The sequence below is a fragment of the Pan paniscus genome, chromosome 21 (assembly GCF_029289425.2).
Source record: "Pan paniscus chromosome 21, NHGRI_mPanPan1-v2.0_pri, whole genome shotgun sequence".
Taxonomy (NCBI): domain Eukaryota; kingdom Metazoa; phylum Chordata; class Mammalia; order Primates; family Hominidae; genus Pan; species Pan paniscus.
Genome location: NC_073270.2, coordinates 40500587 through 40526786, shown reverse-complemented (window position 1 = coordinate 40526786; position 26200 = coordinate 40500587). Strand labels below are relative to the sequence as shown.

General features: G+C 41.2%; 1 protein-coding gene across 6 annotated transcripts in view; it reads left to right on the top strand.

The window, feature by feature from the left end:
* The window catches only part of NCOA6 (nuclear receptor coactivator 6), a 110481-nt gene that overhangs the window by 32490 nt on the left and 51791 nt on the right, over nt 1–26200 (top strand). For 5 of the 6 annotated variants that reach the window (XR_004668130.3, XM_034947060.3, XM_034947062.3 and 2 more), the window contains exons 2-5: nt 576–689; nt 10732–11015; nt 16685–16840; nt 24615–24737. Coding sequence is in view for 5 of the 6 variants with exons in the window: in XM_034947060.3 (XP_034802951.1) it covers nt 10781–11015; nt 16685–16840; nt 24615–24737 (514 nt within the window). In the remaining variant the exon portion in view is untranslated. The remainder of the gene's footprint in view (nt 1–575; nt 690–10731; nt 11016–16684; nt 16841–24614; nt 24738–26200) is intronic. The other variant, XM_063600797.1, reaches the window with a different exon arrangement.

Genomic DNA, 26200 nt, shown 5'->3' with positions numbered 1-26200 from the left:
GTATAAGTCTGTGAGTTTTGCTTCTACAATCTTTGAATGCTTGCTGATGAGTGGCCTAAAATCTCAAAAAAGGCTGGGAGCAGTGGCTCATGCTTGTAATCTCAGCACTTTGGGAGGCTCAGGCGGGTGGATCGCTTGAGCCCAGAAGTTCGAGACTAGCCTGGGCAACATGGTGAAACCCCGTCTCTACCAAAAAAAATACAAAAAAATTATCCAGATGTGGTGGCATGCGCCTGTGGTCCCAGCTACTTGGGAGCCTGAGGTGGGAGGATTGCTTGAGCCTAGGAGGTTGAGCTGCAGTGAGCTATGATCTGTTACTGCACTCCAGCCTGGGTGACAGAGTGAGACCCTGTCTCAAAAAAAAAAAAAAAATCAGAAAAGATAATCTTTGTAGACTTAATGAAAACCCTATTTTAACATTCTCTAAAGATGCCAATGCTGACTTGATAACTTGTGATATTTACATTGACTTTTGTTGAAAAGATAGGTTATGTCTTTAATTTCTATATAATACTGTGGTTTTATTTTATTTCTCTCTCTCTCTTTTTGTTGTTGTTGTTGTTGTTTGTTTTTAGAATTTTGATTTGGCTGCTGGGCTGCTACCTTGAAATCCAAGCCCTAAAAATGCCAGCTTCTTTGGACTTAGAAGATGACCTGGATAAATGATAAAAATTAAGAAAGAGATTTTGGTGAGTGAAACCTTATGCAAGAGAGTTAATAAAGCCAACTTAATGCTTATTCTTTTTTTTTTTTTCTGATACTGTCTCTCTTTTGGAAAAACTGTCTAGAATGCATTTATTATTCTTGGAGACATTTAATAAAATACAGATGCTATTCTTCTGTTTTTAAATCTGGTTTTTACTACAAACTATGTAGTTTCTCATCTTTTTTATAAATGAGAATCTTAGGTTTCACTGTAGAAGACAATGAAAGACCAGTAAACAATACTTATTTTTAGAATTTATGTTGATTAAAATGATAATAGGATATTGTACTTCAAATAAATACCTTTGATTAAAAGCAGAAATATATGTTGAAAGTTGCAAACTCAACATAACTCTAGTTTGATGCTGTATTTAGATCTGAGGTGAGCTAAAGCCCAGCAAAAATTAGACTGTTTTTATCTTGAAATTTCTGTTTCCCTCCCTCCTAGCTTTTGTATAGCACTCCAATAACAGATCCTGGCAGTCCCCCGCTGGGAGCTATGTCATAATGGGTTTAAATTGGCACAGGGGACTCTTCAGAAGTGCTTCATAAGCCCACATGAGAAGTTGCTAATATTAGAACATTTTTTGCATCATCTCCCTGCCCTCTCTCCTTCTTCTTTTGAGAATTTCCTTCATGTACAGTATTATGACAGGGGTTTGTGTATGTGCCTTGGTGCCCTAACATCCTTAGATTTTTATCTCAGTTTGTTGAAGTGACTACTCTGGCAAGCAGTCATTGTTTACATTAAATGTAATTTAAGAGTTTATTGCTGGTTTTCCTTAAAGACACTGACATTTGCAAGTTACTGAGAAGTAGTTTTTGTATCTAGAAAGTTTTTTTTTTCTTTCATTCTGAGACTTAAGAGCTTTGTGCCAGGAGCAGAAGGCCGTCATTTCTGCCAGGGTGAGCAGTGCATTGAGGTACGACCAGTCCTTCACTCCCAGATCCTAGGAGGAAAGAAGGAGTGCTATTAGGAACAAAGAAGGAAGCAAGCACTGTAGAGCTGTTGCCACAAGCAGCTACTCTTCTATGTAAATCTTTATCTGACTGACAAAGACTGCTGCTCCCTACTTAGAGAATACTCATGATGGGTGCACAATTGACATTTTAAAGCAGTAAAAAGATACAAGAAAAATTACCTAGGGAAAATACTTTTCTAAAAGCATGTTTCGAGAAGAAATTAAATGTGCTACTTTCTGTATGGAGTGGGCTGAGTTCTGAGTTGTTAAAAATGCATCAGGTTGAAATGCATGTAACATAAATTAGCCATTTTAAAGTGAACAGTTCAGTGGCATTTAGTAGATTCACATTGTACTACAACCACCACTTCTATCTAGTTCCAAAACATGTCTGTCACTCCAAAATGAAACTTCATAACCATTAAGATGTCCCATTCCCCATCCCCTATACCTCCCGCTCACAACCACTAATCCGTCTGTCTGTCTCTGTGAATTTACCTATTCTAGATATTTCATACAAATTAGGCCGGGTGTGGTGGCTCACGGCTGATATCCCAACACTTTGGGAGGCTGAGGCGGGTGTATCACTTGAGGTCAGGAGTTTGAGACTAGCCTGGCCAATATGGTGAAACCTCATCTCTCCTAAAAACAAACAAAATTAGCCAGGCATGGTGGTGCGTGCCTGTAATCCCAGCTACTTGGAAGGCTGAGGCAGGAGAATCACTTGAACCTGGGAGGCAGAGGTTGCAGTGAGCCAAGATCACGCCACTGCACTCCTGCCTGGGTGACAGAGCCAGACTCCGTCTCAAAAATAATAATAGGCCAGGCGCGGTGGCTCACACCTGTGGTCCCAGCACTTTGGGAGGCCGAGGCGGGTACATCACGAGGTCAGGAGATCGAGACCATCCTGGCTAACACGGTGAAACCCTATCTTTACTAAAAATGCAAAAAAATTAGCTGGGCGTAGTGGTGGGTGCCTGTGGTCTCAGCTGCTCGGGAGGTTGAGGCAGGAGAATGGCATGAACCTGGGAGGCGGAGCTTACAGTGAGCCGAGGTCACACCACTGCATTCCAGCCTGGGCAACACAGCGAGACTCCATCTCAAAATAATTAAATAAATAAATAAATAATAAAATAAATAAATGGAGTTATGCAATATATGACCTTTTATGTCTGACTTCTGTTACTTAGCATATAGTTTTTGAGGTTTATCTCCATTGTAGCATGTATCAGCACTTCATTCCTTATTATATCTAAATAATATTCTATCTATATGTATCTACCACACTTCGTTTATCCATTCACCTGTTAATGGACATTTGAGTTTTTGGCTATTGTGAATAATGTTGCTGTGAATATATGTGTAATTTAGAGTTATTCTTAATTTTTTTTTTTTTTTAGTAGAAATGGGATTTGCCACGTTGGCCAGGCTGGTCTCGAACTCCTGACCTCAAGTGATCCACCCGCCTTGGCCTCCGAAAGTACTGGGATTACAGGTGTGAGCCACTGTGCCCGCCCGGCCTTTCTTAAATTTTGTTTTTACATTAATGTTTTTCAGTGAATATTCTTCCATTTAAGGCAGGAATAATTGCCGTAAAGAATATTATTTTATTGTTATGCTGTGTGTGACTATAACACTTTGACATTTACCGAGTATTTATAGTCATTTTTAATTTTTTTGAGACAGAGTCTCACTCTGTTGCTCAGAGCAGCAATAGTGCAGTAGCACAATTTCGGCTCACCACAACCTCCACCCTTCCCCTCACTCCCCTCAGGCTCAAGGGATTGTCTCACCTCAGCCTCATGAGTTGCTGGGACTACAGGCACACACCACCAGGCCCAGCTAATATTTGTATTTTCTGTAGAAATGGGGTTTCACCATGTTCCCCAGGCTGGTCTCAAAAGCCTGAGCTCAAGCCGTCTGCCCACCTCGGCTTCCCAAAGTGCTGGGATTACAGGTGTGAATCACCACACCTAGCCATAGTAAGCCTTTACGCAAAGTTGGAGTAGGAACTTGGGGAACTGCTGATAAATCTGTGACACAATATCAAGATACCTGTAAATACAATGTCAGGCATTTGATGCCTCAGTAATCAGAAAAACTGTTGGATTTCCTCCTTGTAGGGCTTTACAATAACCTTTTTATGCTTATATTTTTCTAAAGGTAAATTATTTGTTAGATGAGTAAGAAAGATACCATTGTTGTCATTGGTTGACTTCCATAGATTGAAACTTGAAGAAATTGCATTTGATCACTGCTATTTACTTAACTTTTCTCATTACTACTACCATAGTTCCCTCAAAGTTTGTTGAATAAAGCTTTCTAGATGCTGCTTCATACAGCACTTAAGATGAATTGTTGATTTCCTAATATCAGGCTTCCACGTAACCTATAGTATATACTTTTTTGTAAGTTGTAACTTGAAATTTTCAGATGCTTTGAACTTGACACATAATCTAGCAATTCATTGGCACACCAAGGCAAAACATCAACCTGCTAAAGAGATTTATTTATTTATTTATTTTTGAGACGGAGTTTCACTCTTGTTACCCAGGCTGGAATGCAATGGCGCTATGTTCACCGCAACCTCGGCCTCCCAGGTTCAAGTGATTCTCCTGCCTTAGCCTCCCAGTAGCTGGGATTACAGGCATGTGCCACCATGCCCGGCTAATTTTGTATTTTTAGTAGAGACGGGGTTTCTCCATGTTGGTCAGGCTGGTCTTGAACTCCTGACCTCAGGTGATCCGCCTGCTTCGGCCTCTCAAAGTGCTGGAATTACAGGCTGTTTATTTAATCTTCAACTTTAAAACCTACATGTCCTTCAGTTAAGCCTAAATATGAGGTAGGAGGTGGAAATCGACTCCAGAGGCAGGGCTTGAACACCAGACCAAATTGATGACTAGCTAAAACAGGGATGGGGCAGGAGCAGCTTTCCATAAGACACATCCACCAGTGTGCCATGTCAGTTTACCATTACCATGACAACACCCAAGACTTACCACCCCTCTCCATGGCAATGACCTGACTACCCAAAAGTTACCATACTTCTGCTAGCGATTTCTGCATAAACCACCTGTTAATCTACATGCTTAAAAGTAGGTATAGGCCAGGCACGATGGCTCACGCCTGTAATCCCAACACTTTGGGAGGCCGAGGCGGGTGGATCACCTGAGGTCAGGAGTTCAAGACCAGCCTGGGCAACACGGTGAAACCCCATCTCTACTAAAATGTGTCACTGCGCTCCAGCCTGGGCGAGACAGAGCTAGACTCCATCTCAAAAAAATTAAAATAAATGAAATACATGAAAGTAGATATAAATATAACTGCTGGCCAGGTACAGTAGGAGGCCAAGGTGGGCGGATTGCTTGAGCTCAGGAGTTCGAGACCAGCCTGGGCAACACGGTGAAACTCCATCTCTACTAAAATACAAAAAATTAGTCAAGCGTGGTGGCATCTGCCTGTAGTCTCAGCTAATTGGGAAGCTGAGGCAGGAAAATTGCTTGAACCTGGAAGGCGGTGGTTGCTGTGAGCTGAGATCACACCACTGCACTCCAGCCTAGGTGACAGAGCAAGACTGTCTCCAAAAAAAAAAAAAATTAGGTATAAATATAATTGCAAAACTGCTCTGAGCTGCTAGTCTCAGCACACTGCCTATGGGGTAGTCCTGCTCTGCAGGAGCAGTCACAGAGTTGTAACACTGCAGCTTCAATAGAGCTGTTTTCTTCTACCCTACCCTGGCTCACCCTTAAGTTCTTTCCTGGGCGAAGCCAAGAACGCTTCAAGGCTAAGCCCCACTTTGGAGGCTTGCCGGTCCTGCATCAAATACAGGTTAATTTGTAAATGGCAAAGTTTGTTTTGAGGTTTTTCCTCAATAACTTGTTTCCTAGGCCTATTAAGCCATCTCCAAAATTGATCTCTTTTAATTTTTTTTTTTTTTTTAAGAGCGGGAACTTGCTCTCTTACCCAGGCTGGAGTGTAGTGGCACAATCATAGCTCACTGTAGCCTTGACTTCCCAGGCTCAAGCAGTTCTGCCACCCTAGCCTCCCATGTAGCTGGGACTACAGGTGTGCATCACCACACCTGGTTAATTTTTAAATTTTTTTTATAGAGTCGGGGTCTTACTGTGTTGGCAGGAGTGGTCTCAAAATCCTGGGCTCAAATGATCCTCCAACCTCAGCCTCCCAAAGTGCTGGGATTACAGGCCTGAACCACCACACCTGGCCTATTTTGTGTTTTAAAAAGATCCCTGTGGCTGCTGTCTGGAGACAGATTGGAGGACAATAAGATTGGAGGCAGGGGAGACCTGAAAGCGCACTTTTTAATGGGGTTGGTTTTTTTTTTTTTCATAAATTTAAGTTTCTTGTGGGCTCTGGATATTAGACCTTTGTCAGATGGGTAGATTGCAAAAATTTTGTCCCATTCTGTAGGTTGTCTGTTCACTCCGAAGATAGTTTCTTTTGCTGTGCAGAAGCTCTTTATTTTAATTAGATCCCACTTTCAATTTTTTTGTTGCAGTTGCTTTTGGCGTTTTTATCATGAAATCTTTGCCCATGCCCATGTCCTGAATGGTATTGCCTAGATTTTCTTCTGAAGTTTTTTAGTTTTGGGTTTTACATTTAAGTCTTTAATCCATTTTGAGTTAATTTTTGTAAGGATGGCGTAAGGAAGGGGTCCAGTTTCAATTTTCTGCATATGGCTAGCCAGTTCTTTCAGCACCATTTATTAAATAGGGAATCCTATTTAGTCATAACAGTCTCTCAGATCACAGCACAATCAAATTAGAACTCAAGATTAAGAAGTTCACTCATAACCACACAACTATATGGAAATTGAACAGCCTGCTCGTGAATGACTTTTGGGTAAATAATGAAATTAAGGCAGAAATGAAGAAGTTCTTTGAAACTAATGAGAACAAAGAGACAACATACCAGAATCTCTGGGACAGTGTTAAACAGTGTTAAGTGGGAAATTTATAGCACTAAATGCCCACATCAAAAAGCTAGAGAGATCTCAAGTTAACAACCTAACATCTCAACTAAAAGAACTGGAAAATGAAGAGCAAATAAACCCCAAAGCTAGCAAAAGATCAAGAAATAACCAAGAATAGAGCTGAACTGAAGGAGATAGAGATGTGAAAAACCCTTCAAAAAAGCAGTGAATCCAGAAGCTGGTTTTTTGAAAAAAATTGATAGATCACTAGCTATAATAGATCGCTAGCAGGACTAATAAAGAAGAAAAAAGAATTAAATAAGCACAATCAGAAATGATAAGGGGGCTATCACCACTGACCCCACAGAAATACAAACAACCATCAGAGAATACTATAAACACCTCTATGTACATAAACTAGAAAATCTAGAAGAAATGGATAAATTCCTGGACACATACACTCTCAGCTGAACCAGGAAGACTGAACCAGGAAAAAATTAAATCTCTGAATATACCAATTAACAAGTTCTGAAATTGAGGCAGTAATAAATAGCCTACCAACCAAACAAGTTTCTTTAAAAATTATTTTTTCTGGAGGGAAAGCCAGCAATTTTTCATAGACTGACTTTCAATTTCTCTCTGTTTTTTTTTTTTTTTTAAGTACTGTGTATTGCCCATAGTATTGTTAAACTGACAATTCCTGTATCTGCCAGTAGAAGATTTTCCAGATCTAGATACATAGTCCTCATGTCATGACCAACGACCTGTTTAGGGAGACTATCAAAGTCCAGGCTTTTTAGTTAGTCTCCTTTCTGGTTAAAGATTCTTTTGGAAAATGTTTCTTAGATTTTAAGATGTTTTCTTGCAGTTGTTCCAACTTTGGAATAGCTGCTAAATAGTCATAGTTTTTTAGGCAGTCATCATTTTTCCTGCTAAGCAGCAACTTTTAAGCCCTAAAAATCTTCATTAGTTTTGTTTAATTACCTCTAAAGTTTATTAAAAATCTGTAAAATGCAGATGGCAATCAAATAAGGGCAGTGGTATTAATTTGAGATTTTCTGACTGCTGTTGTATCTTTTTTTTTTTTTTTTTAATTTTTAAAAAATTTGAGACATGGTCTCGCTGTTACCTAGCCTGGTCTGGAGCTCCTGGGCTCAAACAGCACTCCTGCCTCTGCCTCCCAAAGTGCTAGGGATACAGGTATGAGCCACTGACCCTGCTGTTGTTTCTTAACCACCCAAATCAGTTTCATTGTAACAGTCATAGCACTAGAAAAGGATATAATTGCCAGAACACAAGGTGCTCTGCTCATATTTGGAAGTATTTTTGCCATATTTACTTATAACAGAAGAATTTTTCCCCCAAGGATTGCTTAGGTTGGTTTTTGGAAAGCCTTTGCTGTTGAAGTTTAGTCAGTAGTAATTTTTTTATTTTATTTTATTTATTTATTTTTGAGATGAAGTCTTGCTCTTGTCCCCTAGGCTGGAGTGCAGTGGTGCGATCTCAGCTCACTGCAGCCTCCACCTCCAGGGTTCAAGTGATTCTCCTGCCTCAGCCTCCCAAGTAGCTGGGATTATAGGCGCCTGCTACCATGCCCAGCTAATTTTTCTATTTTCAGTAAAGACGGGGTTTCACCATGTTGACCAGGCTGGTCTTGAAATCCTGACCTCAGGTGATCTGCCCACCTCAGCCGCCTAAAGTGCTGGGATTACAGGCGTGAGCCACCGTGCCCAGCCTATTTTATTTTTATTTTTAGAGACAAAAATGTTGCTATCACCCATACTGGAATGCAGTGGCACTATCGTAGCTCACTGCTGCCTCGAACTCCTGGGTTTGAGGGATCCTCCCACCTCAGCCTCCTGAGTAGCTGGGGCTGTAGGCATGCACCACCACACCCAGTTAATTTTTTTATTTTTTGTAGAGACAAGGTCTCACAGTGTTGCCCAGGCTGGTCTTAAATTGCTGCCCTCAAGCCATCCACCAGCCTCACTATTTAAAAAAGAAAAATTGGTTGGACATGGTAGCTCATGCCTGTAATCCCAGCACTTTGGGAGGCCAAGGTGGGAGGATCACCTGAGCCTAAGAGTTTGAGACCAGCCTGGGCAATATGGCAAGATCCAATCTCTACAAAAAATTTTAAAAATTAGCTGGGCACGGTGGTACACGCCTGTAACCCCAGCTGCTTGGGAAGCTGAGGCGAGAGGATCACTTGAGCCCAGGAGGTTGAGGCTGCAGTGAGCCATGTTTTTGCCACTACATTCCAGCAACAGAGAAAGACCATGTCTCAAAAAAATAAATTAAAAAAAAAAAAAGTTAAACGGTGTTTGAGTTACTTTTTTTCATTTATGCAAGGAATATAACCATATTACAGCAGTTTTGTATTTCCTAATGATTTGCAGCATATTTGGAAAATAGGAAAATAAAATTTATCAATGATCCTACCAACCTAATATAGTTGCTTTTTAGGGGATTAATTTTCTTATCCATCTTTTTTTTAAGAAACTTGTAATTATAGTTACAAGTATAAAGTAATAATTCGTAATACTTTAATAATATAAATAAGTGCCATAAATAAAGGCTGGACATGTGCCATAAATAAATAAGTGCCATAAATAAATAAAAGGTGGCTCATGCCTGTAATTCTAGCACTTTGGGAGGCCAAGGTGAATGGCTTGCCTGAGCTCAGAAGTTCAAGACCAGCCTGGGCAACATGGCAAAACCCTATCTCTACTAAAACTACAAAAGATTAGCCAGGTATGATGGTGCTTGCCTGTAGTCCCAGCTACTCGGGAGGCTGAGGCAGGAGAATTGCTTGAACCTGGGAGGTGGAGGTTGCAGTGAGCCGAGATTGTGCCACCGCAGTGCAGCCTGGGCAAAAAAGTGAGACTCTGTCTCAATCAATCAATCAATCAATGTTGTATTATAGTTAAAATTATAAGGAATTATTTTATTAGAACATTTGTGGGAGGTTCTTAGGTTTCCATGCCATTTTTGCTTACCGCAAATGCTGAAAATTAATGTTCATTCATTTACTTTTGGGTTAAGTATGTGATCTTCAATCCCCAAACTAACAGAGGAAATGGCCACACTGTGTGATCTTTAATACATGTACTCTTTGGTAAGCAGCATACCTGAAGATAGCAGAAAATGTAACTTCTTTATATCTAAAATTTAGGAAGCAATTTAATTCTGTCTGGAACACAGTTCTTTACCTCCATAAAGATTACCTGTCCATATCAACCCCCTTTTTTTTTGAGACGGAGTCTTGCTCTGTTGCCCAGGCTGGAGTGCAGTGACGCAACCTCGGCTCCCTTCAACCTCCACCCTCCTGGATTCAAGCAATTCTCCTGCCTCAGCCTCCCTAGTAGCTGGGATTACAGGCATACACCACCACGTCCAGCTTATTTTTGTGTTTTAGTAGTGGCAGGGTTTCATTATGTTGGCCAGGCTGGTCTCAAACTCCTGACCTCAAGTGATCTGCCCACCTTGACCTCCCAAAGTGCTGGGATTACAGGTGTGAGCCACTGCGCCCAGCCCTTTCATATAAGAATTTTTAAGTGTTTATTTCAGAATCATTATTTTCAGCCATTCCACTGTTAATAACCCTTTAAAAGTTGTTTAAAATGGTTCATGAAAGACTTCAGAATTTTAGGTAATCATCCAGTTGCTATTAGTCAGGTCTGGTTGTGCTTTGTAGTTTGGAGAAAGAAGAAGGCTTTAGAAACCTTGGCTCCTTTTAAGCTTTTGTCAAGACAGAAGTAGGGGGAGTCTTGGGGAGCCCCTTGCTCTGTGGGGTCAACCAAAGGCCTATAATTCTCAAAAAGTATGTACTTGTTTTATTTTCTTGTGATCCTTTGTTCCCTTCTCCTGACATTCTAGCTTATAAAAAAGTAGCATATAACATAATAAAAAGAATGTTAAATTTAAGACTAGTGTATTTTTATTTTTGGTAACTGTAAGAACTAATTGTTTTAGAATGTCATAATTAAAATAGCTTATCTTCTCTGTAATTTCTTAATTTTTATAGTATTTTCTTATTGTCAAATAAATTATAATTTTCATAGAACTATGAATTATACATTGTTGAATGCATAACTATGCATTGTAATGCTCTTTTGCATCTTCTCTTTTCAGAAGTTTTCTTATTGTCCTCTTGGCATATGCTTCTGGAATAATATTCACCATGGTTTTGGATGACCTTCCAAACTTAGAAGACATCTATACTTCCTTGTGTTCATCAACAATGGAAGACTCAGAGATGGATTTTGACTCTGGACTAGAAGATGATGACACAAAAAGTGATAGTATTTTGGAGGATTCCACAATTTTTGTGGCCTTCAAAGGAAATATAGATGATAAAGACTTCAAATGGAAATTAGATGCAATATTGAAAAACGTGCCCAATTTGTTACACATGGGTAATTTGCTTTAATTATTTTTTCTTCCTGTTACTGTTTTTGAAATGTTTGCCCTTCCATGGTTATCTTGAGTTTTACAAAGCAAGTTTGTTAAATTGGGTCAAAAGGCTGAATTTAAGCACAGAGGTGGAATTTTAGGATTTTAAAAATATACATGTTTTCTTTCTTTTTAAGTACATAGAAGAACTGAACATAAAGTATTGCTTATTATGGTAATTGTTGAATAATCTTCTCGAGTGGATAAAAGTAATTCTCAAGACCCAAATTTATTTGTTTTTAACTCTCTGGTTTTCATTTTCCTTACCTGTAAATTGAAAAGGTTAAACTGAATCTTTAAGGACCCTTAAAGCTTAGAAAACTTATTATTCCATGAATCTGCTTATAATATACTTTAAATTTATTCCTTTAACTTTTATGTCAGAAGTCACTAGCTGACAGCTTGCTGGATCCAGTCTGCAGGCATTTGTTATTTGGCCCACGTTAGTGTTTGAGATTTAGTTTGTTTTCAGTGTTTGAGTTTCATTGCCAGTGCTTTAAAAATTGAGTTATATTGCATGAAAATCGGGATTTTTACATTTGTCTTTAAAAATAGGAAGATCTGATAACATTGAGTTCTCCCTGTCTCCCAGATGGTACGAAGTAGCAGCTGCTTCTGAGAGCAGCCCCACTTCACCACAGTTCCCATCTGGCTTCTTCACACATTTAGATTACCTGTCCATATCTTACGGGCATTTGTGGTTTTGAACCTTGATTTAGACGTTCTCTATTCTAGTTAGCACAATTATCTAATCCCTTCGGACATAGTGAAAAGCCTAGATTTATTCCTTTTATCACAAATCCTAAATTGATCAAGAGCTAATTAGCTTTCTTTTAAGGCTTGGGGGTTTTATCTTTTGAGATTTGTTATCTGGACGGAAGCTGTTGTTTTTTCAACTGCTTTTCACTGTGTTGTACAAGGTTCTCCATAGTTATGCGTTATTTAGCATACAATTAAGAATTTTTCATGTAGTTATCAACATCATTGTAACCATAATCATAGTTATATATTATAAAGGTCTTGCTGGGCCTGAAATTGTTCATTGCTCTTCATTAATTACCACATTTTTCTGTTGTTTACATATTGCTAATTCAATTTATTTATGGCTTTCAAATAAATTACCAAACCTAGGCCAGGCACAGTAGTTCATGCCTGTAATCCCAGCACTTTGGGAGATTGAGTTGGGTGGATCACTTGAACCCAGGAGTTCAAGACCAGCCTGGACAATATAGAGAGACCTCATCTCTACAGAAAATACAAAAATTAGCTGGGTATGTTGGCATGCACCTGTAGTCCCAGCTACTCGAGAGGCTGAGGTGGGAGGATCACTTGAGCCCAGGGAGGTCAAAGCTGCAGTGAGCTCTAATAGTGCCCCTGCACTCCAGCCTGTGTGACAGAGTGAGACCCTGTCTAAAAAAAATAAATAATAAATAAAGGTGGGCGCAGTGGCTCATGCCTGTAATCCCAGCACTTTGGGAGGTCGAGGTGGGCGGATCACTTGAGGCCAGGAGTTTGAGACAAGCCCGGCCAACATGGTGAAACCTCGTCTACTAAAAATACAAAAATTAGCCAGGCGTGCTGGCAGGTGCCTGTAATCCCAGCTACTCGGGTGGCTGAGGCATTGCTTGAACCTGGGAGGTAGAGGTTGCAGTGAGCCGAGATCATGCCACTGCACTCCAGCCTGAGTGACAGAGCGAGACTCTGTCTCAAAAAAATAAAAATAAATAAAAAATAACCAACTCTAGATTTATGGTGCTATCAGATTATATTCTTGGTCCAAAAAATATTTTAAGTCAAATCTCTCAAATATGGAAGTTTAAAAAGATTTTGATAAGATATAACTGTTATGAATATGGATTTTTCTGCAAGCATATTACAAGTGTTAATACCATAAGCAAATTTGATGTTTGTGTAGAATATGTACAAGATTCCAACATACTTCAGAGTGGGAAGAAGTCCTGCAGTGTCTATGATTGGTGGAACCAGGATCCCCAAACTTCCTGCCTTTTGCTGTTTGGAGGCCTACATGTAATGGAAAGGAAATTGCCCTGAGAATCAGAGCTGGGTTTTAATGTCATCTCTGATGCTACTAGTTAGCCACAGGATTCTGAGCAAATCACTTAGCCTTTCTGGGCCTTGGTTTCCTCTCCTGTAAAATAGTCTTGGACTAAATATTGTCTAATCTTTTCTAAATTCCTATGATTGTGTTATCTCATTCCTTTTAGCAAGTTTTCCCTGTTTTTTTTTTCCACATTAGAACAAGTGAACTCCATGTCTGGAAAAGTTAACATTCAATGTACAATGGTTTAAGAGCTGGAAGGGGCTTTAGGCAACATGTAGGCACTTTCCTCTATCCTTAGATATTTCTCATTTTGAGAAAGCATATTCCTCTATGACCGTTATCTCTTTTTTCCTTCTTTTCACAGGTGTTGAATGACCATTATCTTAATATTAGAATGTATAACTGAATGAAGGATACAGAAGATTCAGTTTAGCTGAGTTAATAACAAAAGAGAAAATTGTTTTGCCTGAGGTTGTTGAATAACTTTTTTTATTTTTTATTTATTTTTTGAGGCAGTGTCTCACCCCATCACCCAGGCTGGAATGCAGTGGCATGATCTCAGCTCACTGCAGCCTTGATCTCCCAGGCTCAAGCAATTCTCCCACCTCAGCTTCCCAAGTAGCTGGGACTACAGGCGCACGCCACTGCACCCAGCTAATTTTCTGTTTATTTTTTGTAGAGATGAGGTCTCACTATGTTGCCCAGGGTGATCTCAAACTCCTGAGCTCAAGTGATCTGCCCGCCTCGGCCTCCCAAAGTGCTGGGATTACGGACATGCGCCACTGCACGCAGCCAAATAACTTTTTTATCAGCTAACTGTGCCTGGGATTTGCTTTCCAATCTGTAAAATGTAACTACAATTAATAATACCTCCTCAATTACTTAACTTTTTTAAAAAGTATTTTTTATTGTATAATACACGTAACATAAAATTTACCATGTTAACCATTATTAAGTATACAGTTTAGTGGAAATTAAATGTACTCATAATGTTGTGCAACAATCACCACCATGTGTCGCCCTAAGTCTTGTCTTGTCTTTTTTTTTTTTTTTTTGAAACGGAGTCTTGCTCTGTCACCCAGGCTGGAGTGCAGTGGTGCGATCTCGGCTCTCTGCAAGCTCCATCTCCCGGGTTCACGCCATTCTCCTGCTTCAGCCTCCCAAGTAGCTGGGACTACCGGCGCCCGCCACCACACCAGGCTAATTTTTTGTATTTTTTAGTACAGATGGGGTTTCACCATGTTAGCCAGGATGTAACTCTTTTCATCTTGTAAAATTAAACATCTCTGGCTGGGTGTGGTGGCTCATGCCTGTAATCCCAGCACTTTGGGAGGCCGAGGCAGGTGGATCACAAGGTCAAGAGATCAAGACCATCCTGGCCAACATGGTGAAACCCCGTCTCTACTAAAAATACAAAAATTAGCCGGGCATGGTGGCGGGTGTCTATAGTCCCAGCTACTCGGGAGGCTGAGGCAGGAGAATTGCTAGAAGCCGGGAGGCAGAGGTTGCAGCGAGCCAAGATTGCGCCACTGCACTCCAGCCTGGCGACAGATTGAGACTCCGTCTCAAAAAAAAAAAAAAAATTGAACATCTCTAACCATTGAATAACAACTCCCCATTTCCTCCTTGCTCCTAGTCCCTGGAAACCACCCTTCTACTATCTGTTTCTATGATTTTGGACTACTCTACTTCCTTGATATAAGTGGAATTTTGCCTTTTTGTGACTGGCTTATTTTGCTTAGCGTAAGATGCTCAAAGCCCATTCATGTGGCAGGATATCCTTCCTTTTTAAGGCTTAATAATATTCCATTGTGGCTGGGCGCAGTGGCTCACGCCTGTAATCCCAGCACTTCGGGAGGCCGAGGCGGGCGATCATGAGGTCAGGAGATCAAGACCATCCTGGCCAACATGGTGAAACCCTGTGTCTACTAAAAATACAAAAATTAGCTGGGCGTGGTGGCATGCACCTGTAGTCCCAGCTCAGGATGCTGAGGCAGGAGAATTGCTCGAACCCGGGAGGCAGAGGTTGCAGTGAGCCAAGATCATGCCATTGCACTCCAGCCTGGTGACAGAGCAAGATTCCATCTCAAATAATAATATAATAATATTCCATTGTATGTATATACCACATTTTACTGATTCATTCATCTGTCAGTAGACATTGGGTTGCTTCCATATCTTAGCTATTGTGGGTAATGCTGCTATGAATATGGTGTACAAATATCTCTTTGAGACTCTGCTTTCAGTTCATTTGAGTATGTACTCCGAAGTAGAATTGCTGCATCATGTGGTAATTCTATTTTTAATTTTTTTTGAGAAACTGTCGTTTTCCGCAGCAGCTTGTATCCTTTTACATTCCCACTGACAGTGCGCAAGGGTTCCAGTTTCTTTTTTTTTTTTTTTGAGACGGAGTCTTGTTCTGTCACCCAGGCTGGAGTGCAGTAGTGCATTCTGGGCTCACAGCAACCTCCGCCTCCTGGGTTCAAGCGATTCTCTGGCTTCAGCCTCCTGAGTAGCTGGGACTACAGGCGTGCACCACCATGCCTGGCTAATTTTTGTATTTTTAGTAGAGACGGGGTTTTGCCATGTTGGCCAGGCTGATCTCGAACTCCTGACCTCAAGTGATCCACCAGCTTCAGCCTCCCAAAGTGCTGGGATTATTGGGATTATAGGTGTGAGCTACCGTGCCCCGCAGGTTCTATTTCTCCGTATCTTCACCATTGTTTATTTTCTGTGGTTTTGATAGTAGCCATGGTAATGGTGGTGAGGTGGTATCTTATCATTATGATTTGCACTTCTCTAATGATTAGTTATGTCAAGCATTTTTTCATGTGCTTATTGGCCATTTGTGTATCTTTTCTGGAGAACTGTCCTTTACCTTTTTTTTTTTTTTTTTTTTTTTGAGGCGGAGTCTCACTTTGTTGCCCAGGCTGGAGTGCAGTGGCGCAGTCTTGGCTCACCACAACTTCCGCCTCCCGGGTTCAAGCAATTCTCCTGCCTCAGCCTCCCGAGTAGCTGGGACTACAGGTGCATGCCACCATGCCCAGCAAATTTTTATATTTTTAGTAGAGACGGGGTTTCATTATGTTGGCTGGGCTAGTCTTGAACTCCTGACCTCGTGATCCACCCGCCTCGGCCTCCCGAAGTGCTGGGATTATAGGCATGAGCCTATTCTATTAATTTAAACTTAACCTCTCTCTTCTTTCTTATGGTCCTTTCTCCATCTTACGGCTTTCCATTCATTGCCTGTGGTGTGCCAGGTACTATGCTAGATTTTTTGCATATATTATCTAATTTGTACCCAAAAATCATATAAAGTAGTTTTTTCATAGTTTTAGAAAAGAAAAAGATAAGTTTCAGAAAGGTTAAATAGCTCGTTCATGGTCACCCAGGTGCTAAGTGGCAAAGCTAGGATTAGATTTGAGTCTGTGGCTCTAAAGCATATGCTCTGTTAGCTATTCCAAGCTGGTGCTCCACCTTATTCTTTTGCTCTTTTGGTTTGTTTTTTAATTCCATCTCCTCTGGTGGCTAAAAGATTATTAATATAATTCTTTTTCTTTCACAATCAAGAGTCCAGCAAGCTAAAAGTACAGAAGGTGGAGCCCTGGAACAGCGTGCGTGTGACATTCAACATCCCCCGGGAAGCAGCAGAGCGGCTACGGATCCTTGCTCAGAGCAACAACCAGCAGCTTCGGGATTTAGGGATTCTCTCCGTTCAGATTGAAGGTCTTTTACTTTGCCATGTGCCCATCTAGACCAGAATCATTACAACAGTAGAATATAGCATGATTTTCTGTGCTGCTTTGTCTGTTCCTCTGCTCTTGTGTTTCAGAATGCCAAGCAACTCATGTAACTTGTACTTTGCTTTGCAGCACCTTAGGATGAAGAGGGACTGACTGAGGTTATTGCTGGGTCCTGATGGTCTTTAGCATCTGTAGCCTTGGACTCCATTCCTTTGGCTAATTTTGACCATCAGTCTTTCAGACTTTGATTTTATTGGCATCCTGACCAGGAATTGATTTGTCTTATTTATTTATTTAGTTGTGTGGTTTTCTTTGTTATTGTTGTTATTTTTAGAGACAGTGTCTTTCTGTGTTGCCCAGGCTGGACTCAAACTCTTGGCCTCAGATGATCCTCCCATCTCAGCCTCCTGAGTAGCTGGGACTACACCTATACCACTGTACCCAGCTTAACATATAATTTAATTTGCTTCCTTCCTTCCACCAAATAAACTTTAGTATTTTCTTTATTCGTCTAACAGATTATGAAGCCTTCAACAGTCCTTTCCTTTTGTAGCAGCATTCATTTTCTTTTCTTTTCTTTTTTTTTTTTTTTTTTGAGACAGAGTCCCAGGATGGAGTGTAGTGGCGTGATCTCAGCTCACTGCAACCTCCACCTCCCAGGTTCAAGTGATTCTCCTGCCTCAGCCTCCTGAGTAGCTGGGATTACAGGCATGTACCACCATGCCCAGCTAATTTTTGTATTTTTAGTAGAGATGGGGTTTCACCGTCTTGGCCAGGTTGGTCTCAAACTTCTGACCTCAGGTGATCCACCCTCTTCGGCCTCCCAAAGTGCTGGGATTGCAGGCCATCATGCCGGCCCGCAGTGTTCATTTTCAATATTTTTACCAGAATGATCTTTTTCAAAATGAGAATTGGATGAGCACGTGCACGCACGCACAGACACACACACACACACACCTACACCCCTATAACCCTACACCCCTAGATTAAAATCCTGCTATCTCTTGGTATTATTCAAAGAATGAAGACCAAACTCCTTACCATGACCTCAGGCTTTGCATGGTCTCACCTCTACCTTCCTCATCCAACCTTATCTTGTGTAACTTTCCTCCCTTGCCCCCTGTGTTCTAGCTTCTCAGCTTTCTCTTCCTCCTGCCACAGGTCCTTTGCATTGATGTCTTCTCTAAATGAAATACTATTCCCTACCAGCCCCCCTTCCCCTAGTTCATGCCTGCTCAGCCTTCAAGTATCAGCTTAAATCTTGAGGATGTATTTTCTGAACTCCTTTGGCAAGTCAGAGTCCTTTGCTATGTGCTCTCACAAAAGTTTGTTTCTCTCCCTCAGATCATTTATCTCACACTTTCATAGAGCAATTATTTGATTATTGTTTTATCCCCATAGAGTATAAGCTTTAGCATTTGGAATACAATGATAAATATTGTCCTTACTGTTACAAACTCGGAAGAGCTTATGACTTTAGTAAGGAAGACAAACCTGTGAGAGATGTAAGTACCTACCATGTGTGGGGGAGCTCTTTGGAAGCTCAGTGAACTAGAACCCTCTGTTCCCCTCCTGTGTTGATACAACCAGGTGACAACCAGCAATTCCAGCTTTCCCTTCCACTTTAGTCCAGGTCCTCCTGGCCCTGTGCTTACGTAGAACCTAATTGCTCCATGAAACCTGAGCAGCCGAGGTCATTTTGTTTATAGGAGTGAGACACATTTTATGCAGTCTAGCATTGTAGGTTGCTGTGCCCTCAAAGGGGCAATACCAACAAACAAATTATTTAGAAAGGGTTATATGTAGATTGAGAAATGGGATAAATTTCACCATTTGATAAATGAGAGAATAGTGGCTTAAGCAATACCACTTTAATTTGAAAAATGTGGAACTATCTAAAAGGATCCAGAAAAGTACAATTAATTCACAGCAATCTGTAGGATGAACTATTAGGAAAAGTGGAAGTCGAACAACTATTGGATAAAATAACAATATGTGGGCTGTTTATACTTTAAGGAATACATAAGTGGTTTCTTTAAAACCCCACGTTTTGTGGTCTCTGTTACCTATTTAAAGGCTTCAAAACCTTAATTGATAGTGTTTTTCACTGGAGAAAGAAGTACCAGTTTTATTTCTTAAGCAGACCTACTTCCTAAAACGATATAATGCTGGTTCTCCCTTAACATTATAGCCATAAATTTAAACATGAGTACTAGCAAGGAAGCAAATAGATAACATATTTTAAGAAATTATGAAATTCACATATGACAATGATTATCACAATACAGAAAGAGTTCTTTAACTTTTAGGCTACATGTGTGTCCCAGATGATCTCTGTTCCCACGCTCCTGGGAATTCAGCAGGAGTGAAAGTGATGGCAGCAGCTATTGCTTTTGTGGAACTGGGCTGTTGATTTTGTAAGTTGTAAGAAGAATGTTGGCCAGCCACGGTGGCTCACACCTGTAATCCCAACACTTTGGGAGGCCAAGGTGGGTGGATCACTTGAGGGGAGGAGTTTGAGACCAGCCTGGCCAACATGGTGAAACCCCATTTCTACTAAAAATATAAAAATTAGCCGAGCGTGGTGGGGCGTGCCTATAGTCCCAGCTACTCGGGAGGCTAAGGCAGGAGAATTGCTTGAACCCAGGAGGTGGAGGTTGTGGTGAGCCGAGATCATGCCACTGCACTGCAGCCTGGGTGACAAGAGCAAAATTTTCCTGGGTGGAGGTTGCGGTGAGCCGAGATCACGCCACTGCACTCCAGCCTGGGTGACAAGAGCAAAATTTTCCTGGGTGGAGGTTGCGGTGAGCCGAGGTCACGCCACTGCACTCCAGCCTGGGCGACAAGAGCAAAATTTTGTCTCAAAACAACAACAACAAAAAAGAAGGAATGAAGCAATGTTGCCACTATCGTGTCTGCTGCAAGGCTTGAGGGACAGGTTCTCCCAACAGTCCGTTCTCCATTGACAAATACTTCCTGTACCCTTCCTTTTTTAAGTTTTGGCCAGGGAATTGGGGAAACATCTTTTTTGAGGACATTTTGTGCCCCCTCTGTAAATTCATGGTGATCTAAAGAGTAGTCTGCTAACTTTTTCTGTAAAGGGCCAAGAATAAATATTTTTGGCTTTGCAGGCCATAAGATCTCAACTCAACAAGTACTCAGTTCCATCTTATAGGGCAAAAACAGCCATAGGCGATATGTAAACAAGTAAACATGGCAGGATTTCAATAACACTTTATTTAAATAAACATGCAGTGGGCTGCATTTGGCCCACAGGACGTAGTTTGTGGACCCCTAATTGGCAAGTTTGGGAGCCGTTAGTGTTCTCTTTGACACAAATTAGCATATATGTAGTTGGTAAATAGGGGAATGATAGCAGTATAATGTGGAAATTCTGTTTATTAATATGTGATTTTTTTTCTTAGGTAAGAGGAGCTGGAATAGTAGAAATAGAATTATAATTATCAACAAGAAAAAGCTTTTCACTCAGCTGTTGCATGTGTGGGAGTCTTTTCAGCTCTATTAAAATTAAGAATGAGAGTGTATATTCGTGTGCCTTCCTGACGTGCATCCCCCAGCCTTGTGTGGCTCTCAGTTCATGACAGGTTGCATTTCTTCCTGTGCCCACCGTAATGGCAGCCCCGCTGGCTCAGAACTCCACTACATCTGCATTATCTCAGCACCTTTAACCAGGCATTTCTGCTGCATTTTTTTCTGGCATTTTGCCTCCACCAGTTATTGTTTTTATTAGAGCTCTGGTTACAAAGTCTCACAGGTTTTCAGTTTGCCCTAACCCTGTTATTGTCAGTATGAGATTTGATAAATGTGAGGTTTTCCAGGAATTAATTTGTCATATAGAAAAATGCTTATAATTCTTTATAAGGTTATAAGATGACCATTTATATTTAATAAATAGCTAATGAGCATCTGCCACGTACCAGGCACTATTTTATGTATAAATGATGTATTATAGATAGTCATATAATTTATCATCTAAATTAGGACACTTTTTTTTTTTTTTTGAGACAAAGTCTCACTGTGTTGCCTAGGTTGGAGGGCAGTGGTACAAACACAACTCACTGTAGCCTCGGCCTCCTGGGCTTAAGCAATCCTCCCATCTCAGCCTCCTGAGTAGCTAGGACCACAGGTGCGTGCCACCACGGACCTGACTAATTTTTCATAGAGACGGGGTCTCACCATGTCGCTAGTCTTGAACTCCTGGTCTGAAGCAATCCTCCCACCTTGGCCTCCCAAAGTGCTGGGATTAACAAACATGAGTCACCATGCCTAGCCTAAATTAGGACATTTCTGAAAGTGAAAGAGAATGCTATTAATTATGCTGGAACAACAGATGTGAAGGAACAAGGACAGACTTGTAATTAACCCTGTATGGTGATGGGGGAGGCAAGCAAGAAAACGAGTGAGTGAATGATTACATGGAATGTGCTCTGCAGAAATAACAAGATGTTCTGATAAAAGTTACCTAACCTTGGATAAGATGGTTGGTAGAGGCCTTTTTGGGCATGTGACACTTAAGATTACATGAAAATTGAGAAGCTAGCGATGCGAAGAGTGCAGAGAACTGTTCTAGGCAGAGGAAACCGCATGAGCAAAGGCCTTGGGGTGAGAAGCAGCCTTGTGTGCCTAAGAAACTAAAAGGAAACACGGGCTGAATCCTTGCTATTGAAGGAGAAAAATAGCATGAGATGAGTTTAAAGAGGTAGACAGGGCTAAATATGGGCAGTCCAATATTGGTAGCCACAGACTGTATGTTGCTTTTGGGCACTGAAAATGTGGCTAGTTAAAACTGACATGCGCTGTAAGTATAAAATACATATTACATTTTGAAGATTTGGTATTCCCCAAAGGAATGTAAAATATCTCAATAATTCTTACATTGGCCGGGCTGAGTGGCTCACACCTGTAATCCCAGCACTTTGGAAGGCTGAGGCCAGGAGGATTGCTTGAGCACAGGAGTTTGAGACCAGCCTGAGCAATATAGTGACACCCTGTCTCTACAAAAAATTTAAAATTTAAAATAAAAAAATTAGCCAGGCATGTTGGCATACTCCTGTAGTCCCAGCTGCTTGGGAAGCTGATGTGGGAAGGATCACTTAAGCCCAGTTAGGTCAATGCTGCAGTGAACTGTGATCTCACCACTGCACTCCAGCCTGAGCAACCAGAGTGAGACCCTGTTTCAAAAAATAATAATAATTTTTACATTAATTACATGTTGAAATAATACATTGAATGTATTAAGTAAAATAAATGATAATTTCATCTGTTTCTTACTGTGGCTTCTAGAAAATTTTAAATTGCATATGTGGCTCATATTATATTTCTGTTGAACAACACTTGGCTAGGTAGATAATTTAAGGCCTTGTATAGGCTGTTAAGAAGTTTGGCCTGGCCTGGCACGGTGGCTCATGCCTGTAATTCCAGCACTTTGGGAGGCCAAGACAGGCGGATTGTCTGAGGTCAGGAATTTGAGACCAGTCTGGCCAACATGGTGAAACCCCGTTTCTACTAAAAATACAAAAATTAGCCGGGCGTGGTGGCAAGCACCTGTAATCCCAGCTACTCGGGAGGCTGAGGTAGGAGAATTGCTTGAACCCGGAGGCAGACGTTACAGTGATCCGAGATCGCGCCATTGCACTGCAGCCCAGGCAACAGTGAGACACTCCGACCCAAAAAAAAAAAAGAAGTTTGGCCTTTATTTCTAAACTAGTGGGAAGCAATGGACCTGTTTTTAAGGAATGATACGAACTGATGTCCTTTTCCAGAACAATATTCTTTCTACTTAGAATGTCTTAACAAATTTTGTATATTAATAGTTCCCTTCCTTTAATGGAAACCCTCATGACCTGTATTCTGTTTCTCTTTTTACGCCTGACTTCTAGAGGCAAGCTATAGCATCTGGTAGCTCCCAGTGATTGCTTCCTTTTTGGTAGGCTGTTTGTTCCCTGTGACCAGTGAACCTCCCTGGTTAAAAGAGACATAGAAAGCTGACCTAGCCAGGCATGGTGGCTCACGCCTGTAATCCCAGCACTTTGGGCGGATCACAAGGTCAAAAGATCAAGACCATCCTGGTAAACATGGTGAAACCCCATCTCTACTAAAAATACAAAAATTAGCTGCTTGTATTGGCACGTGCCTGTAATCCCAGCTACTCGGGAGGCTGAGGCAGGAGAATCGCTTGAACCTAGGAGGTGGAGATGGCAGTGAGCCGAGATCGCACCACTGCGCTTCAGCCTGGCGACAGAGCGAGACTCCATCTCAAAAAAAAAAAAAAAGGAAGGCTGACCTAGATCAGTGACAGAACAGAGGAAACTGCCATACCTCATTAACTTTCTGTTTTACCATCAGACCCTGTGAATCAGAACCCTACAGTTTAGAAGGACTTGGGTGAGTGCAGCCTTTCAGCTCAGCAGCCACAGACTAGCTATATTTTAACTCTCCACAAGGTGGTGCTCTCTTACAATAACAATAGTCAAAATTTTGGATTAAGTGCAAGAAACATTCTGTTGCTTGTTTCAGAGACCTTTTTATCATTGGACCAAGTAAGATTTAAGTTGCCTCTAAGTTTAGAGTCTACTTAATTGGAACACTTCTAGTAACATTACCTATGAGGGTACTGTGAAGCTCAAATAAGATAAAATTAAAAATCCTATGAAGGCTGGGCACCGTGGCTCACGCCTGTAATCCCAGCACTTTGGGAGGCCGAGGTGGGTGGATCACGTGAAGTCAGGAGTTCGAGACCAGCCTGGCCAACGTGGTGAAACCCCGTCTCTACTAAAAATGCAAAAATTAGCTGGGCGTGATGGTGGGCGCCTGTAATCCCAGCTACTCGGAAGGCTGAGGTAGGAGAATCCCTTGAACCCAGGAGATGAAGGTTGCAGTGAGCCAAGATCACACCACTGCACTCTAGCCTGAGTGACAGAGCAAGACTCCATCTCAAAAAAAAAAAAAAAAAATCCTATACATAGCCGGATATAGTGATGTGTGCCTGTGGTCCCAGCAACTCAGGAGGCTGAGGCAGGAGGACCCCTTGGGCCCAGGAATTTAAGGTAGTGGTGAGCTATATGACTGTGCCACTGCACTGCAGCCTGGGTGACAAAGTGAGACCCCATCTCAGAAAACAAAAACCTATAAAAGTATTGGTCCTGTCATTAGGTGTCTCAGAAAGTAGATTTGTAGCAACCTATCTCCTCTTCATTGCATGATTTTTTTCCTGCTGGAAATATGTTTATATTGCAGTTATTGAATGGAATTGGTATTTTGTTCACAAGTGTTTGTGTCCCCACACCAGTATAGGTTCTTTCTTCATTAAACCTACTTATATTTAGTGTCTACCTTCTGATCATAAATTACCAAAAGGAAGTCTAGGATTTTGAGAGTTTTTGAGAACATTTTCTTCCATTACACACACACACACCCCCCCCACACACACAATTGGTAAGATGGTTGAAAATAAATATTCAGAGTTCCAGGATCTCTGTTGATACTAAGCATCATTCATGGTCACCCTGCTTCCCTATTACAAGTAAGAATTGGTTATATCTCCTTGTGCTTCATGAAACCTGCTTAGATGGGTTGAAGAAAGACCCATCTACATTGAACCCACCATTTTTCTGGTGGTAAACTAACCATAATTCTTCAAAAGCACAGAAAACTAAAGCACTTATATAGCTGTCTATAAACAAAATTTGCATTTCATTCTAATGATTTCCTTTTTATCACTTGACTGTCATTTTCAGGGGAAGGTGCTATTAACCTGGCTTTGGCTCAGAACCGAAGCCAAGATGTGAGAATGAATGGACCCATGGGAGCTGGAAATTCAGTTAGGATGGAGGCGGGATTTCCTATGGCAAGTGGTCCAGGTAAGACCTCCCACTCAATTGTATGACATTTTACTAGTTTCCTTTTTTGGCTTATTTGATCATTTGAGCCCTGCAAGATAGGTGGGGGTTCATGGCATACTTACATCTCTATTTGCTGAATCAGGAAAGCTAGACATGAGTCCTTCCCGGAGGCTAGAGGTCACAGCATGAAGCATCTTTGCAATCTTTTGATCTCGTGCTTAAAGGTTGATGAACACTGAGCCATGCAGCAAACATTTATTGACTTCCTGTTGTGTGACATGACCTGTGCTGTTGGAAATAGAAATGAGTGAGACATTTTCTACCCTCATTATTTTAATAGTACAATGGAGAATGTAGCTTTCCAACTCCCACTTTCTCTGAGGCGGAGAATATCTGTGAATTGAGTTCTTGTGTGCTTATGTGGAATCTGAAGATGTATCTGAGAGAATATGTGTTTTTATGTATTTAGAATTTGAGAGTTATAAATTGCTTCCTTTTCTAGTAATCCTGAAATTTCTTCTTCAGAGATTGAACTCAATATTCTGAGATTGAATCTCAGAATATTAGAATTGAGTTGGCTGTCATTTAAAGCGGAGGAAGCTGTGGAACTCACATAAAGGAAGTGATTTGCCCAGGGTCAAGGAGCGATAAACTAGTATCACAGATCTTCTAACTCCGAGTTCAGTGCTTTTTTCACTGCACTAGTGGCTTTCAAATTTTTTCAGCTGCAGGACCCTTTATTCAAATAAAACAGAAAAGCCCAGCTGCTGTGGTTGAAGCGGAGTACGAACCTGCTTACCCAGTCATTCCCCTCCCACTCTACCAGAGTAGCTGTTGGAGAAATGCAGCAGTATAGAGGAGCTCAATTTATAAGATGCTAGTCTTGGCCGGGCACGATTGGTCATGCCTGTAGTCTCAGCACTTTGGGAGGCCGAGGCAGGTGGATCACCTGAGGTCAGGGGTTCGAGACCAGCCTGGCCAAGATGGTGAAACCCCATCTCTACTAAAAATACAAAAATTAGCTAGATGTGGTGGCAGGCGCCTGTAATCCTAGCTACTTGGGAAGCTGAGGCAGGAGAACCAGTTGAACCTGGGAGGTGGAGGTTGCAGTGAGCCGAGATCGCACCCTGCACTCCAACCTGGGCAACAGAGTGAGACTCTATCTCAAAACAAAACAAAAAAAATGCTATTCTGAACTGTAGCTAATGCATTGATCATAGAATTGGAACTAGGTTTTTATTCTGGTACTACCATTTACAGGTTACCTCAAGCTAGTTACTGTACTTCCCCAAGCAATACTTTCTTCACATATAAAATGAAATAATAATACCTACCATCTTTTGAGCTCATGCTTGAAGGTAGAAGAGCCCTGAGCAGTGTAGCAAACATTTCCTAAGTTCTTGTTAGGACTTAGGAAAATATATATGTCAGGACCTGTGCTGTTGGGCTGTTGTGGAATACCATAAAATAGATGTAAAATA